The sequence below is a fragment of the Egretta garzetta genome, unplaced genomic scaffold, assembly GCF_000687185.1.
Source record: "Egretta garzetta isolate BGI_Z169 unplaced genomic scaffold, ASM68718v1 scaffold126, whole genome shotgun sequence".
NCBI lineage: Eukaryota > Metazoa > Chordata > Aves > Pelecaniformes > Ardeidae > Egretta > Egretta garzetta.
The window spans coordinates 2,249,798-2,267,469 of record NW_009260128.1 but is presented as its reverse complement, the minus strand read 5'-3'; the positions used below and the strand labels follow the sequence as shown (position 1 = coordinate 2,267,469).

The 17,672-nt window shown below is 37.0% G+C and overlaps 1 protein-coding gene across 1 annotated transcript in view; it reads left to right on the top strand.

Annotated features, from left to right (window-relative positions):
- The first annotated feature begins 3,136 nt into the window (after positions 1-3,136).
- Positions 3,137-17,672, top strand: part of CUNH18orf63 (chromosome unknown C18orf63 homolog) — a 21,412-nt gene continuing 6,876 nt past the window's right edge. Inside the window, exons 1-12 of the mRNA XM_035896947.1 lie at positions 3,137-3,297; positions 3,982-4,060; positions 5,373-5,429; positions 6,865-6,976; positions 8,210-8,251; positions 9,209-9,285; positions 10,690-10,799; positions 11,457-11,553; positions 11,666-11,751; positions 12,219-12,396; positions 13,663-14,730; positions 15,719-15,835. Of these exons, the coding sequence (XP_035752840.1) occupies positions 3,164-3,297; positions 3,982-4,060; positions 5,373-5,429; positions 6,865-6,976; positions 8,210-8,251; positions 9,209-9,285; positions 10,690-10,799; positions 11,457-11,553; positions 11,666-11,751; positions 12,219-12,396; positions 13,663-14,730; positions 15,719-15,835 (2,157 nt within the window). The 5' untranslated portion in view covers positions 3,137-3,163. The remainder of the gene's footprint in view (positions 3,298-3,981; positions 4,061-5,372; positions 5,430-6,864; positions 6,977-8,209; positions 8,252-9,208; positions 9,286-10,689; positions 10,800-11,456; positions 11,554-11,665; positions 11,752-12,218; positions 12,397-13,662; positions 14,731-15,718; positions 15,836-17,672) is intronic.

Here is a 17,672-nt window from a genome sequence, read left to right as displayed (position 1 = left end):
CGGCGGTGAGCCGAGGCTTCCCTGTGACACCCCCTCGCCCGGCCGGCCTTGCTGCCGATGGGCTGAGGGCACGGGGAGCAGCGCCTTCCCCTTGGCGATTCCCTCTTCCCCGTCTGCCACCGTGTTTTCCTTCAGGTTTCTTTAAAACCTGGTTCCTAAGTTCTGGCCTCAGATGTATCCGATGGCTTTGTTTGCTGCTTGGGCCAGAAGGCTGAGGGCACGGGGAGCAGCGCCTTCCCCTTGGCGATTCCCTCTTCCCCGTCTGCCACCGTGTTTTCCTTCAGGTTTCTTTAAAACCTGGTTCCTAAGTTCTGGCCTCAGATGTATCCGATGGCTTTGTTTGCTGCTTGGGCCAGAAGGGGGGCGGGGGGGGGTGCCCCCCACCCCTTCATGGCAGTGCCCTTGCTGCACTACCAGTGCTGGGCGATGCCTGTATGCTACCTGGGTGCCTCACGTAATAGATATAAAAATACATATATTAAATACACATGTATGCAATAGCTGTATGTACATGTTCCAGCATGATTACAGGCCGTTGTTTGGTTGTTTTTTTTGTGGGGTTTGTTTACAGCATAACTTTAGCGTCATGGAATTTACCCAATGTGACCTGTTGAGACCCCTTTCCTTGAGGTGGGTGCTTAGGCAGTTGTTTTGTACCCTGTGCATTTGCAGTTGGTTGTCAGTGTGCAGGACGGCTTCATACTTCCCTGTCAAATGCTACCACAATCTTCAGGTCCCATCTCCAGTTCACTACAGCCTGAGAGGAAGAGTAACTACTGTCCCTCACAGCTTGGTGTCGTCCTCAGCTTTAATAAGGTCATTACTGATAATAGTAAATACCACCACCAAGCTCTGTGATTTACCTGTCTGTTCTGACAGAAACCCAGCAATAGCCATTCTCTGACTGATGTCCTGTTCATCGTAGCAAGAGCTCTGCGGTGGTTTCAAGTTCGTGTGTTGTGATTATCAACATCTAATTTCTCCCACACACGTTAAGTTCTCCTACTTGTATAGGAGGCAGTTGGTTTTATTTCCTATGATTTATAACTGGTAGTTCTATGTTAACTGGTACTCTCTCCTTATCTGCTGCCCTGAAGGGAGAAGCCATTTGCAAGCACTCTGTCCCATTACCTTTTAAGATGACTGGGAAGATTTAACTTAGGCTGAATACAGCGAGTGGTTCCCCCCAGGGGAGTTGGCGTCAAACAGCAAGCCAATCATTGGAGCGTTGCAGCGTGTGTTTTACACATCTCTGCCACAAAAATCCCCAGCTGGCCGTTTAGGATTCTTTTAAACATTATGAAAGCTGAGGACGCAACCTTTTTTTTTCTGTGTTTGCAAACGGACAAGATTTTTTTCTCATTTGTTTAAAATGGTCCTTTCCCTTAAGCTGTAGCTTTTGGAATTCTCTGATTAAGTGATTGATAGTCTTTGCTGGCATTTTAAAAAAATCACTTTTCACAATCACTAGAAAAACTTGAAGTGTGTTTTCCTTTAAGAAGCAAGGAAACATTATTTTCTTTAAAAATTAGTTATAAAACACTGATCTTGTGATTTTTCTAGGATATGACTGAGGTCAATCTTTTTAATGTGTTACACTGTAAGCGAGGCAAAGCAAAATCAGAAAAACAAAGTTATCCTTGACATTGTTGCTCAAAAATGTTTTCAGTTCATCATTTTTGGATGACTATTTGCAAAATTGCTTTTCAGGTGAATACCTGGTGATTTCTTAAAATTTGGAAACAAAATATTTATTGCTATCTTCACAGCACTGGTAAGACCATTACCAAAAAGGGTTGTAGGGTTGGGCAGGGGGAGAACTATTACAAGCAGACTTTCTACTTGCCTGTTTTTCTTTGAAGCACTTTGGTTGAGAAAGGTGTAAAAGGTGTATTTTCTTTAAATAATGAAATGTTAGATGCTGTTTTTTGTCATAAATATTCTAATTCCTTTACACTGAGCTTGGCCTGTGCTGCAATATATAGGAGCATTCAACAGGCCAGATAACAGCCATAAATTCATATGACTCCCGCTCACATGAAATTTGTTATTATTGCATCAAAGGATCACATCCTTAGTCTGAAATTCTGGTTCTTTCAGTTCCTCTTTCTGGTGCATTTTAGGAAGTTCCAAAAATGATGGAGTTGCAGCACCTCTACTCAGTGTTATGGCAGTGAACATACATGTACTCTGTATTCTAACTTCACAAGAAATACCAGGTCAAGAGCACTTCAAGATAATGATTGTGGCCTGAGCCCAAAACTGCTTCATACTCTTGAACACGAAATATAGTAAATAATTTCTATTACAAGTTTAGGATGTGAGAGACAGCTTTGGCAGAACCACTGTATGTCTAATCACGTTCCATTCCAAATACCAGCTGTTTTCTTCATCTTTTGATAAGTATGTAGAAGTGTAGCTATTAAAAATTCTCACCAAGACAAAATGCTGTTCTTCATACATTTCTCCTCTGAGAGCAAGAATGGGAGAACAAATTGTCTGTGCTCATTATTAGTCATGTAACTGCGATTCTGGATTAGTACAGCTTTTGGTATAGTGTAAGACTGTACTCAGTTCTGCATAGCTTAAAATACTGCCACTTGAGAAAAGAGATGGATTTAAGCAGGGAGCACACAAATTCCCTGTACCACTAGGAAAGGAGCCTAGTGTGGAGAAAAAGGAAAAGATTTCCAGTGTGTTTCTGTGGTTTTTATTCTCCCCAACAGGCTGGCCATGGTCTTTGTATGACTTACTGAGGAGTTTGCTGTTGAGCTCCTGGAAATTAAGCTTTCTTGCCAGACAGGAGGAGACCAACATCGCAGAGGGATTCCTCAGCTCTTGGATCCCAGATAGATTCCAGCCCCAGTGCACACTGAGAAGGTGGAAAGATGCTTTTGTCATTGTCTTTACTTTGAATATTTTGGCTCTTGTAAATAATTATTTTTTTCAAGTATAGTGCATTATTTATAGCAAAAGTATATTGAGCTGTCTGGTTTAGTTGACCGAATTAATGTTATATTGCCTACTTAATCTTAATCAGAAGATAATTGATTATTCTTTTACCTGATACCGTATAAAGTTCTGTAAACAAATATCTGCCTTATAAAAATGAATTAATTTTTTTTCTTTTAAGGTGCTGCTTTGGGGCAATCAACAATATAACATGAATGACACCAGGCACCAGTCTCTGTTCTTTGTCAGTCTGCCAGAGCTACAAAAACTCTGTGCCACTACAGTAACACTGAGTTCTCAGATACCAGAAACTGAGGCAAGGAGTACACAGATAAAGACTTGCAGGTAAAGAATGTCAAGGATATTACTTTTAGAAGCTGTTGGTGGTTGTTATGCAAAGATTTTATTAGTAGTACTAGAATTAACTGTAATAAAATCAGCAAAGTTCTTATCAACAGCAAACAGTATAAAATTGTTCAAAATGGGGGAGGAGGTTGGTGGGGAACTTGCTGGCTATTGAGGAAAAAAACCACATTTCTATTATGTTTTAAATGTCATCAGCTAAAAATAACAAGGCCACCCACTTCAAATTAATAAATAGTTAAAATTAATCTGTGTTCACTTGCAAAGTTGGAATGCTTTAGGTACATCATTAGAGCTATTGTATTGCTTTATGTAGGTTGAGACTGAGTGAAAAGAATACTTGGAAAGCATGTGTATGCTTCTTAGTGTTCACCAAGAATTATGTCATTCCCTTTAATAGGAAAGGGAAGAAATGAGAAATTCTGCCAAAAGGAAGGCTTTTGGAGAGTTCTGTTCATGTGCCAAAGGCCTGTAGTCTTTGTCTTAGACCACCGTGGGTGGATTAAGAGCAAGTAACTTGGACTAGTTGAATATATTATACTGAACCACTGGAAACAGATTAAAAATTGAATATATAATATTTCCAGAATGCAAGGAAAATAAATTTAAGCTGAGAAAATCAAGTACGGAATATTATTTTTGGATTTTTTTCACTTTTTTTTATAGACAGTTATTGTTCCTGCATCAAGACATCCTTTCTGCACCTGTTATTGGAACACTAAATCAAATTTCAGTTGTAATGGCGGTCAGTATCACTGTGTAAATAAGTATGTGTAGTTACGTATTGTTCCAGATGAGCAGAATGCACCTCACTCAAAAGAAAGAAGCAGCAATATTTATTCTTGAGGTAAAATAATAATTTGTCAGAGTTCAGTAAGTGCAATGGCAAGGTTCATCTTATTAATTACTACATGGAAGAAACATACAAAGGAAAATTGAGTTAGAATGACTCTTACAAAGACCGGAGGGATGAATACTAAAGAGGACCCTCTTGTTGAGTCACCGGGTTCAGAGTGGACCCCCTTGCTCTCTAAACTCCTTTTTGGAGCCTAGGTGCAGCTGGATCCAGTCTTAGTCTCAGACTTGGTCAACGATTCTTGTTGAATGGAATTATCCATACAATGTTTATAGTATATGAGTAGCAACATGGATTAATAATGCTTCATAGTATAATTCAGCATGCTCTCAGTCACTTACTGAGGATCTTTCGTGAGTAAGGAATCTCTCTGCCTTGGATAAGGAAGAATCTTTCACTAAGGTAAGGAATTGCTAGCCTTGAGAGGCGTCCCTGCTCAAGGGGAGAGTCACCTGGCATGCAGGCCAGCTGCCATTCAGGGAGAGCTCAAACTGGGCCCATCCCAGTTTCGGTATTTATAGGGTTAAGTAGTTGGCTGCTTGTCAATAGTATAGACAAGACAGATGTCTTCGGTTTAGCTCTACTTTGGTTACTTTGTACTTTTTGGTTTCAAAACCACCTTTCAAAATATTTTTCAAGACATTTTTACTCTCTTGTACATGAGCCAGGGGCTTTGCAGCTCGCAAGTTCACCCCAAGGACATGAGGCCTGTTGCTTCTTGGTCAGCCTGAACCAAAGTACAGCTAGGAGTCAAATGTATCCATCACACATACACGCATCTTTCTCCAAGAAGTGTTTTGTGGTTTTTGACCGCTTATGTCTTCTACTCTTTTGATGAAATGGCCTTTTCAGATGGTGAAACTTTTGTGGAACAGAATGGACTCAATTGGTAAGATGCCACCCAATTCACAATGAGGGCAGCAGGAGCAGAGTTCTGCGATTATGTTTTGGGCAGTCTTTTGCTTGCTTGTTAATGTATCTTCAGCTGGAAATCAGATTACACTATGACCAATGCCTGAACTAATTTTAGTTATCATTCTCCTTTAAAATACAGGATATAGTCTTTGCTTTAACTATTCCTTAGCATGTTTTTCTTAGGCAAAGTCACTGGTGGACCAGGATTTAATTTATGATTTGCTAAATTTCTAATTGCTAAATTAATTTCAGACACTTTATTTATTTTTTTTTTTTTAATTTTTAGATACCATTTTACAGATCAGGAATATGTCAAGCCTACATAGAGAAACAAGGCGCTACTGTAAGTGCTGAAAGATGTCACAGTTCTTAAGATTGTTACACTTGTCTGTAATTGTTCCTGCCAGAGACAAGTATTTTTCATAGGGCATGCAATTTGCACTGCAGAAGCCAAGTTTCAGGGTAAGAAAGTCTGTGCCATAGACAAATGTCTTTCACGAATCTGGGTGTAGTAAGTATACTTTGTCAGAGTCAAAACTTTTAAGAAGTTCTGAGCGATTTCACTAGATTTGTCTGCTGTAGTGGGATCCTGATCCTGTTCAGGGGTGTTGGGGTTTGACCTCAAGGCAACGACAGACCTGCCCTTCGGGCCACAGACCCGAAGCTCCCTGCTGGTGTCACCCCTTCTGCCTGTGCCCTATGGGTTACATGGGTGGGGGTGTTCAGGCATCTGAACTATCTCCCCATTCACGTTTTGGGTCTACCCGACCTGGGTATGACAGTCTCGGTAACAAAACAAAAACATAGAGGAGAAATGGAACCCATGAGCCTAACAGCTGATATATTTTTTGATCATTATGCATATGCTTTACTATCTTCTAGTACGCAGTGTTTGTGGGTTTTATGAATGTATGTGTGGACGCACTAAAATTGCTGAGTCAAAAGACTGATTGTAAACAAAGTCAGTAGCTCTTGTGGTTCATTTGCACAGGCAGTTTGGTGCATTTTTCTTTGTTCCAGGAAGTGTAGCTGCATAGCTGGATTAGTAAGACATACACTGCTCAAACATGCTTAATTTACAAAAGTGCTTTATGTTGATACGTGTAACTGACCTGTCGTTGTTAGGTTTTCCAACACCTGCAGATTAGTAGTATGAAGTATATTTAATAACCATGAGCTGCAAGCAGACCCTTGCAGGATCTCATTAGAAACATCCTCTCGGAGGTGTATTATTTAACTCTTTTTAACCCATTGTGATTAGTTTATTTTTCTTGACTAATGCTAACTGTCAATAGAAAGCTATGCAGGACAGGCAAGTAGTCAGGCAAGCAGTAATGCTGGCTGAACAAAGCTACATTTATGTGTTGTTCTTGTGATTGCAAGAAAATGTCTCTGGTCTTGAGTTTGACAGCAGAGTTAATACACGTAAATTTTGCATGTTGTGCCTATTGTCTGGAATGAGATGCATATCTAGTAGAGCACTCCATACACTTCAATTAATCTTTTCCCCAAGTCTGTTATCAGCCTTGTGAAAACATTAAATGAATTGTAGAGCACCTCACTTTGATGATGCATGAAATCTAAATGCCTACATCAAATAATGTGCTAACGTCTTCTTGTAGATGAAAAGTATAGATGTGTTACACACATATACTAGGATTTGGATTCAAGATGCAGTAGCAGTATCTTTTATTAAATTTTGACTGAAGCCTTTAAAAAAATCTGTTAAATTTTGATAATGTTGGTTTGTTTTTTTTTTTCCTCACTGGTGTTATTAGCTGGAAGCACCACAAACCGTTAGTCCAGCCATTCTCCAAACCTGTCTCTCCTACACGCTTACAGCCAGACTTGCACCCAGATGGAACAAGGCTGGTCATCTCTTGGTGCAAGGTATTTGAATCACCTGGGTCAGGGATCAAGCATTTAGTTTTCAGTTCTTTATTGTTGCATTAATTTGCCATAATTTAACTTCCATAATAATTTCATTTCCATTGTTATTTCATTCATTATATTCAATTATTTCATTCATTTATCCTACAATTTTTTCTTTGATTGCATTTTTATAGTTTCTTTATCTTTCAATGACTCAAGTTAACAATCTGAATGTATAACATATTCCCTTTTCATCTTCCTCCTAATCTTTGTAATAGATCAGATAATTATTTCAATTGAATGCAACATACAGGATTAATAATTTCCAAACCAAATATTGTTGTACAGTAAATGTCTTCTAAAAATTGGGCTTGTTTTTCAGGTTCATGCTTTTATCAGTAGCACTTGTGCATGTGGTTTGCATGCTTTTCTAATACAGAAAGGTTTTTCTGTCAGACCACCTCCTTCTACCAAGCTCTGTCTTTTCGGATGGTAGTTCCTTTGCCTGACATCTCTCTAACTCCTGTGTAGGATAAACATGAATTACCAAAGTATGGAAAAACAGATGTGTTTCAGATACTGTGGTACGCTCCTCCTAAGCTGAGCAATTGTATAGATCATTCCAAATACATATTGAGAAAAGTGTATATGTTGTCTTACTTCCAGCCACAATATTAAAACTATCTTGTTTTCCATATCTTCAAAATATACAGCTCTCTGAATGAAATCAACTTATTCAGGAATAGCAGCTGGAAGTAGAGGGCTAGATGGTAGCTGATATAAAACTGATTTCTGTAAATGACATTGACTAACAGCAATGTCACCCTGGTACATGCAGCTTGTCTAATTATCTATGTTGCTAAAGCTGGGCAAAACTGATGATAAATGGTAAAACATGTAGTGATACTATACAGATTTGCTTTTCAACCTGAGATATTTACTACCTGTTAGTCAATTAAAAATAGTTTATGTATAAATTCCTTACTGGGAGGAAAAAACGGTGTATAAATTGATATCCACTAATATACTGTCATATATCTTTTTTATATAAGATGTTAATGAATGGGTGAAAAGTGTTAATGAATTGATGAAAAGTTAATTGATAGAGAGGGGGTTTTCTCTCCTTAAAAGAAACAAAGCTTTCAGCATTCATGACACACACAGACTAACTGTGTGATTTCTCCTTTTTTTTGCATAAAGACATTAGGCGTATGGTTTAGAAAATAATGTCTATCTATTTTATTTATTAAGGAAAAGATTTTTTGTCTCATTCAGGAAGGCAAAATGCTGTTGGTAAGTACAATATTCTGTTCATGGTAAACTTGTGAGAGCAAGGTGTAGTTATGTGCTTTCATACTGCCATGATCCTGGTATTACCAACAAAATGTCTTTTTGTTTTCATTCTGAAATAACCTCAGTCAAAATACACTCAATGGCAGATGGTGCCACGGTGCTCGCAAAAAGGGCAATTTTTCTACTATTAATCTACAGCCATAGATTGAAGTTTACAATTTAAAAGTTATGATTATTACTACTAAATGCACTTGCCTCAAATTATGAGTCTTGCAAGTGATGTGAAAGTTCCATAACAGATAGGAAAATGAGCTAAAGTGAATGTCCTGTATGTACTATGGTTGCTGTTCACAAAAGTTAAGTCACAAAGCAGGCTGCTTAGCTATTGCAAAAATTACAAAGTAGTATTTTTATTCCAGTATAAAAGCTAAAGATTACATTTGGGGATATTGAAGCCTGAATTTGTAACAGGGAAATATCTTGAGGATCATAGTACATTCAGTTCTTGTGCTAGAGCTTGCTCAGAGCTGGGTGGATGGTCTGCACTTGTGACAATAAATGCTTGCCTTGCTCACACTCACTTTCCTATTGGCCACTTCTGGATGCATAATACTGGGCTAGATGACTCAGTATGGGCAATGGTTATAAAATTTATAACATTTGCTTTGAAAATGGGTGTTTGTGTATTAAGGATATGACTGTCAAACATCCAGCTTCACGGACAGCCATGAGTTCCTAAGGAGGTGTACTGTATGGATGGTAATTCATTATTATTTTAATTTTTCATAGTTAAAATGAAATTAATTTTAATTTCTATGCTGAGGAAGTCTAGGCTTTTGATTTTCCAACACAGCATTATTGACTAACAATTACTCTAAATAAACATTTGGATTAACTTTCCATCTAACAGGTGAACTGTGTTTCAAAACAGGGCTTTGTGCTTTGTTTTTATTTTAGTTATGGACCTCAGTGTATCAGAGAGACAGCTTTGCATCAGTGTGGAGGCTTGCTCAATTCGGTTGCCACCCCCTGAGGTATAAAACAGTTATATTTTCTGTGACCGTATTTGTCTTACTAATCTTTATCATCTGTTCTGTTAGGTGACTTGCAATTAGTGCGATGAGGATAGAAGTGCTTATTTCTGATTGTATGGAATGTAAACATATTTATTGACTATCTGCATCTGCTCTTAAGTGCATAGCATCCATGTTACATCTATATTGATGCATTCTAGTAAGCATTGTAAAATTAAGATTCTAGACTGATTAAGAGACCTTTCAAAAATGCTAACAGAATATAGTAGTGAAGTGTCTTTATGATTCTAGACTTCTTTCTAGCAGTGTTTTCTAGAAGGCATTCACTGTCTCTGTGTAAGACAGTTTTGAGTAACATCTCAACAAGTGAAGCTACACGTAAGTTGTTAGCACTATGTTTAAAGTCCCTGTGTATAATTATTCTGGAATCTGCTTCCTTTTCTATGCAGCTTCCGAAATACAGGAGCAGCCTGAATTATGCTGCATGTAAACATAATTAATAAATTGTTTAAGAAGTCATGTCTGAGGCTGAAAAGTTACCATCCTTTCTGACAGCCATGTCACCTTTGTTGAATATGTCCATACATACAGGGGCATATTTCTCAGGCTTGCTGGTTTCTTCCAGAATAAGTATTTCTGATCCAAACTCTTCTTTCTTAGAATAGAAGAATAGGATTTCTTCTGTGACTTAGTTGGACCACACAAACATTAAAGCTATCTTTAAGAATCCAGTTCCAAAATGACACAAAACAATGATGGAAGCGGTCATGATGTGGCTTCATCATCACTTTGATGGTTTTAACACTTTTCTAAAAGAGAAATTTTCTAAAAGAGATTTTCTTGTGAGTGAATAAATGCAAACCCCAATAGAACATATATAGAGAGAAAGTTTCTCAAATTTCAGTGTTTGATTGATTCCTACAGCCAAATATTTTCATGTGTGGTGTTTTTTGACTTCTCACAGGGTGAAACTGTATGTCCCCATTAGTTCTATTGCTTGGATCTTTGCACTTGATTAGGCAAGGTGGCATACACAGTTACTAGATTGACTGGGTTTCTGTTTTGAATTTTAAAACACGTGCACGGAATTGAGACAGTTACTAGTTTGAGAAATTCCTTCTCTACTCTCACTTATTAAAACACTTCAAATAAAGTTTAAATATCACTGATTTAAATGACCTTTAAACCTTGTACTTGCATAACTCTTGGAAGTGTTGGCTCTAACGTAAGATAGTGTGCAATTTGATAATGGGAATATCTTCTGAAATAAGCAGTCTGTGAGAGCTGATAAAAGAATAATAATGTATAAGCTTCAGTGTATTATGATAGAAAATTATTTTTTAAAATTTTAATTTTGTACTGCTGTAGAAATATTTGCAAATAATTTTTTTTTTCTGTTTTAAGCTGGGAGATTTTGATATTTCAGCAAACACCTTAAAGCTGTTTAACAGCAATGAAAATACAGTTATTCACCAAAATTCCATATTAAGTAACTGGTGCTATGTTTTGCCAAGGTAGGAGTCTGTTTACATTTCAGCAGAAACAAACATTTCCTGGAATGTTAGCCATACAAATTGCAAATTTGATACTCGTGTTAAGAACACTTCTGGTTTACAGTCTTACATTCAGAAATCTTTCTTTTTTACTTTTATGTTCTCAATGTTATGGAAAACGAGAAAAATTGATCAGTGAATCATAAATTACACATTTAAATATTGTTTCAGTTTTAGTCATCTCTCTGCTACTTCTGTGATATACAAAAGCATTAATTTTTCTCAAACATAATTTTAGCAGAAAGTGTCAATTTAAAGAAAAAACATATTTCCACCTTTGCCATAAAGCATCCCTATTTTCACTTATGATTTTCATCATAAAAATATGAGAAGTAATGATATATTTGCTTTTGTTCTACATTCACTGGTAGTGAGTATTACAGACAAGAGAAATTAGACTTGTTGATGCCAAGTTCTTTTCCATACTTCAGCAAATATTGCTATTGTTCTGTCATAAACTTATGAGCTAAAGGTATTAGTCCTCAAAACATAAAAATAATCCATAAACCCTTTCAATGCCAAAAATTAGATTTACCTTTTTTTTCCCAGAAGTCCAGTATATTTTCAGCTGACTTTTATGACACCCTTTTTAAGCATCCTTTCTTTACCTGTGCACAGCATGAAAATGGGTCAGGTCATAAACATCAGCCACATAATTCCTCCAGAATCTCCTTTCCATTCATATAAAGAGTTTCAGATGCACTGGAAGAATCTGGTAAGAAACAATATACACAGCTTTCATTTTCCCCTACCTTTTTTGTACCTATTGAATCTTTATTTGTAATACATATTTGTGGTTGGTTTGGTTTTGTTTTGTTTTTTGTAAGTATGGATATATCCTTCCAGAGGATCTTGAAGAGACAAAAATATACTTCAGTGTTTACTTCAAGCCAATAGGGGAAAGGTTCTTTACGTATCCTTTCAGAATATTTTTGTTGCATTTTCTTTATGATGCTTCTAGCAAATATCAAAATTTCCATTTTTGATTGTGCTACATTTTCTTCTTCCATAATTTCATAGAAGTCAATGGAGAATTGTTTCCTTAGACAAATTGGAAAAAAATATTTAGTCAAGTCTCTTTGTCCTAGTATTGAACAATAGTAAGTCAAATGGCCAAAAATATTTGTTTTAAAGAGAATTTTCCTGCTAGGAAAGACTAGACTAAGGATAACCTATATCGAATAATTTTTACTATAGTGGATTAGTATGGTATAATCATGTTGAAGTCCTGTTACTTTATAAGCTTCAGTTCCTTAAGAAAGTAAGTGCTTTTGTCCACTTTTTTCAAAAAGCTTTAGGCATGTTCATCCTCAACAAAGGATGATTCATAATTATAGAAATGTAAAGAAACTTGTTACATATCCCTGAACACTTATTCAGGTACCCTTTAAGTTGTATTCGAAGTCAGCCAGTGCAGTATTTCCCTAGAACAGATTCAGAAAGTGTGTTGAACTCTTTTATTTGTGACATGAAGTGTAATCTTTCACATCTATGTGGATTTCCAGTAAAGATGACAAGTAAAGCCCTTTATGCTACACAGGAACTCTCCAGGGCTCTGGTGCGTGTAAGGTTTTTTTATAAACTTATTAATGGTGTGTGCTTTGTTCATGATATGAAGTGGTCTTTATCGTGTTCAGAACACAGTAGAAGCATAAAACCATGCTTTTCACAACAAACAACTATCAATCATGTAACTTTTAATTAAATACTATATTGCTATTTGCCATTGTTATGTTGTTCACAAGTACATAAAAAAATTGTACTTAGCATTAGTTAGTTGCTATCAATATTTGCAGCTCAATAGACCTTATTTTACTGTTGGATATCCAGAACTTTCTCATACCTTTCCCAAATTAATAATGACAGCAATAATTATAACAATAAATATTATTATAGTTATTAATACTATTGTTACAATTTATTTTAAAAAAAAAAACAAGAAAAATTTAAAGTTCTGTGGACTTATGACCTTATTTTACTGTTGGATATCCAGAACTTTCTCATACCTTTCCCAAATTAATAATGACAGCAATAATTATAACAATAAATATTATTATAGTTATTAATACTATTGTTACAATTTATAAAAAAAAAAAAAACAAGAAAAATTTAAAGTTCTGGACTTATTCATTTAAAAACACTCAAGCCATAATATTTACTCCATGGCTGGTGATGGAAAAGAGACAAGCAATCAAAACTCCTTTAATTTGAGGTTGTGACAAATGCTGAGACTGAAATTTCTGTGGTAGTATTGTCTGAAAGAAGAAATGAGGTAATTAATTCTGAACAAAGAATAGTGACAGAAATTGCAGAGATTCTAAAATACTATAATCCTCTTTCAGAAAGCAGTTCCTGTTTATGTCTCTTCAATGATCAAAGCTAGAATGGCTCCTCTTTGTCATCTGCAGTTTTTACAGATATCCAAACTGTCCTTTGCTCAGAATATAGATGCCCTTAGTAGTGTTAAGAGACAAGGAGCCCCATCAGTCAAACTCTCTCCAGACCCCCTCAAAAGGCCGAAGTATTACCCAATTGGAAAGCACTAAACCAAGATAATGACTGTCATTTAAGTGTTCCCTTCTGAGAAATACGATATTCCAGTGTAGTTTATAAACAAAGAACTGGGGAGGAGGAGAAAACAAATCTTCGTTTATAATGACAGCAAAATATTGTTTAAAAATATAGTTCATTCAAATTCAAAACGGGAAAATGCATGATTATACATTGTGATGTATATTAGGTAGATATATTGTGATGCATTAGGTGGCACTATCAGATTTTTAAATCCAGTTCATTCAATTTAGCAAGTCTTGTTGTATTGCAGGATATAAAATCTAAGCATATGAAACTGGCTGGTGAGATGGTTTGTGTAGTATCTCTAACGCAGGCTCCTCCAAGAAAACAGACTTTGCCTAGAATTTCTTCACCATGCAGTACGGCAAACAGCCACTGGATGGAGCGTTTGATCAAAGAGCCAGAAACACAGACTTCCTCGCGTAGCAGTAAGGCTACAGAAAAGGTTAGCACTGGAGCAACAGAAAAATCAATGAATAACAGGCAAATACCAGGAGTACCAAAGTTACCAGTTGTGGAATCTTTAGGAATGCCTGTAAATTCAGCTTTTGAACTCCCCCTGAAAAAAATTAGCAAAATTATACCAATTTTCAAAGGAAAGTTGATGCAAATGAATGGGAAGACCACAAATGGGAAGCAAAGAGAAAATGCCGAAAGATATTCACCAGTAAAAATTATGGATGTTTCATCTTCTATGCTGACTGTGTGTGAGTCCAGTGTAACTCAGGTTTACAAACCTGTTCAAAATGTGTCAATCAAAAGTCCTACTCATAGCAGCATATTTCAAGTAATGAACATGAAAACATATGCAAAACACAGTACACCTGTGTTTCGATGGAAAACAGAGTCTGGTGGACAAATGACTAGTTCTGATTTTTCTGGTAAATCAGCTTCAGGTGGGAATTCAAGTCAAGTCAATCACAAAAAAGTAAATTCTCCTTCCTTTCTTAAGAATGTTGAGTCAGTGCTTCAGAAATCGAACATTGATCTGAGTCTGAATACATATGCATCTCCTACTGCCAGTGCAAGAAGGGAAAAAAAGTTTGCAAGTCAAAATACCACACAAGTTCTTGAGAAACAACACCAGTCAAAGAAAGCACACTTGCAGATTTGTAAATTAGGCAATGAACTGACAAAATCTGGTTTATCCCAGCAACAAACAAAGAGATCAAATGAAGGAGCAGGGCTGAATATTCATGAATCTGTCTTAAATGATACAGCGTGCATTGCCAAAAATGAGGAAGATAAAGCAGCATGCCATCCTAAGGACTGTATCGCTAAGACATCCAGTCATCACTGCAAATCTAACTTTGAACAGGTACAGTAAATAATAGAGCTCATTCTCACTGGTTCTCACAAATTCAGTATATTCTAAAACAATGTTAAGCAATAACGAGCATGGCTTTCATCATGTTCTACCATCATTCTCAATAAGTTTTCTAAAATTTCTACCATATAAATTAATGTTTTCAGCAGCTGCTGGGTTTTTTTTTTCTGAAAGGGAAGATGATTTACTGTGTTGTCTGGGATACACGCTTTTTTTATTTGGGACTTTTAAGGTGTGGTAATTACTTTCCTTTCTTTAAGACAGTTTAACAGTTTATCAAGATTTGTGTGAGGTTAACATGGTGAAATTTTCAGTGTTCAGTCTGTCTTCGTATGAAACCATATTAATGAACAGCTCCTGGAAGGAGTCTCAAACCTCATCAGTTGTGTAGTGCTGACTACAATGTGTGTGTAAGTCACTGTGCTGTTAGACAAACATGCAAGGTTTGCAAATACAGGTTTAATTAAAATTTTACTAAAAGCACAAGTTGCAACAGGAAAAATTCCTACTGTGCATAAGAAAAAAAACCCAAAACTTTGGGGAGAAAGTGGTTAAGTACTGGAACAAGTTGCACAGACAGGTTGTAGAGTTGTTATCCTTTCAGATTCTCAAAACTTGCTTGGATGGAGCCCAAAGCAATGGGATCTAACTTTGAAGTTAGCTCTGTTTTGAGTAGAAATTATGATTAGATGACCATTAGAGGTACTTTACAACCTAAATTTTCTATGATTCTGTCTGCATTTCAGTAAAATAGTGGAGCTGATTTCAGTGCAATTTTTATGAGGATGATATCCCAGAGATCAGGCACATGCATGAAATGTGTTGTGCTTATCACTTTTTTTCGCCTATAAAATGTAATTTGGTAGATTATTTCAGCTTTGTGTTATAAGGGCACCTTTTGAAAAAGTAAGTCATTTTAACAAGTAGAAAAATACTGGGCTTTTTTTGCTAATGAAGGTATAAACTTCTATACTTTAAGATGATTACAGGGAACGAGTATCTGACATGTGAAACACTGATCTCAAAACTGACTTCTTCAATCAAGGAGAGCAACACAGAAGCATCTGTAAAGAAAGGTTGTACCAGAAGAAGACAGGTAAAAAACCCACACACATACACCCCTTAATCCAGTCTGCAGGGACCTGAATTGAGAGATAAAAAGGAAAATTTAAATGTTTTCATTTTAGCATGTTCCAGTTAAAACAGGAAAACCAAAAAATCTTATTGAGCCTGCTCTGGATAAAATTAGCCTTAACCAGGGTAAAATTAATCTTAACAATTTGTTATGTTACTGTTACTTCAAGCGTGCATTTTGTCTCCTGCAAAAGATACTACTAAAATGAAAACGTTTAATGATGCTACAGAAAAGAGTTTTGTCCTGCCCAATATAACTATGGGCGTTCTCTTTGGTTCTGCAACTGTCTCAGCATAAGTGCTTAAATTCAGCACATTCTGTAGAAGTGAGTTCCAAAAGGTTATTTGTAATTCATTCTGATTTTTAAAAAGTTGTATTCTCTTAATTATTTAATATATTTAAGTTGTTATTGTATTACTAGATGGGGCCAGCAGCAGCAATTAGATATGTTCCTAGTATGAATTATTTTTTTCGTAATACTTTTTCTCTGGATGCTGCTCTAATGACAATAGTATCTACTTTTAAATTCCTCTTAAAAATATTTTTTTTGTTATTCTTAAATATTGCTTTTACCTACCACTGGGCTACATGTCTGTTTCTAAATATCAGGTCTTTAAAACTGAGTTGTATCTTCCATCTCCTTCTCCTTACAACCACACTCTCTATGTTTTTACTACCTACAAATTAGGCCCATTAAAAGGCACAGGTCCCAAGTCTCCAATGCTCAGTACAATTGTATTTTCTTACATAGCTGTGTATGTATTGTTTCTGCTAATAGCCAACGGAAAATACTGTGCAATAACTCCACAAAATAAGCCAGGAGGAAAAGTTGCACGTACTTAACTCCCTTTCCACCCAGGTTCCCTTGCCTTTTGTACTTCATTTCAAGCATGACCATTTGAGGTCTCACCGACCATGCTTGATCTGAAGTGCCTTTGCCTAGTCACATGTTGCACTATATAAACTTACCTTGTCAACATACTCATTAAGATTAAGAACTTAAGAGTATGTATCCAGAATTCAGATTCATGCACTTAATTTGCATTTGTTAACATTACATTTTATCTGTCATCTTTTTGTTTTGTTATGCCGTGTTTAAAGCCAAATACAAGATGATTCTGTAACTTTTAATGGTAATTGAAAATGGTAATTACAGTCAGTGCTATCCATGCAGTCCAGAAAGGGCCAGCAGAGCAGCCTCAGGGGCCTGCTGCAGGAACACACTCATACCCCAGAGCTCAGGCTGCAGCAGGGAAGAGAGGAGTTGGTGTGGGGAACACCAGCCCAGCTGCTCTGAGCTGGCCTCATCCACCTGCAGCTGGGAAAGGCCCTTCCACAGGACCACAACTGAGTCCCCAGTTACAGGCCCAGCACTGCGATGCTACAGCGGCCGAGCGAGGAGTCAGTCTCCCAGAGAAGAAAAGAAAAACAGCAACTAAAAATAACTGTGGCTGTAAGAATGTAAGACCCCAGGGGTCTGAGTACTGAAGGGAGACTCCCACCATGATACGAATTAAGATGACTCAGCCACACTAGGGCTTGTGAGCATGGAGCTATCTCTACAGCTTGGGCAGACTGGAGAAGCAGAGAGATTGTAGCTGGTCTGGCAGCACTGCTGGGGTGGGGAAGGGGCACTGTCCTGTCCCAGCCATGAGTTGCAAGTGTCCCATGCCATTTCTTTCTAGGCAGACTGTGAGTAGCACAGTTACCAGCCTGAGCCATGCAAGCTGCTTTTGGGAAGTGGCAGGGGACAACAAATTCTCTCTGTCTGCCTGCCACCCCGCCCGTGGCGTGCCGA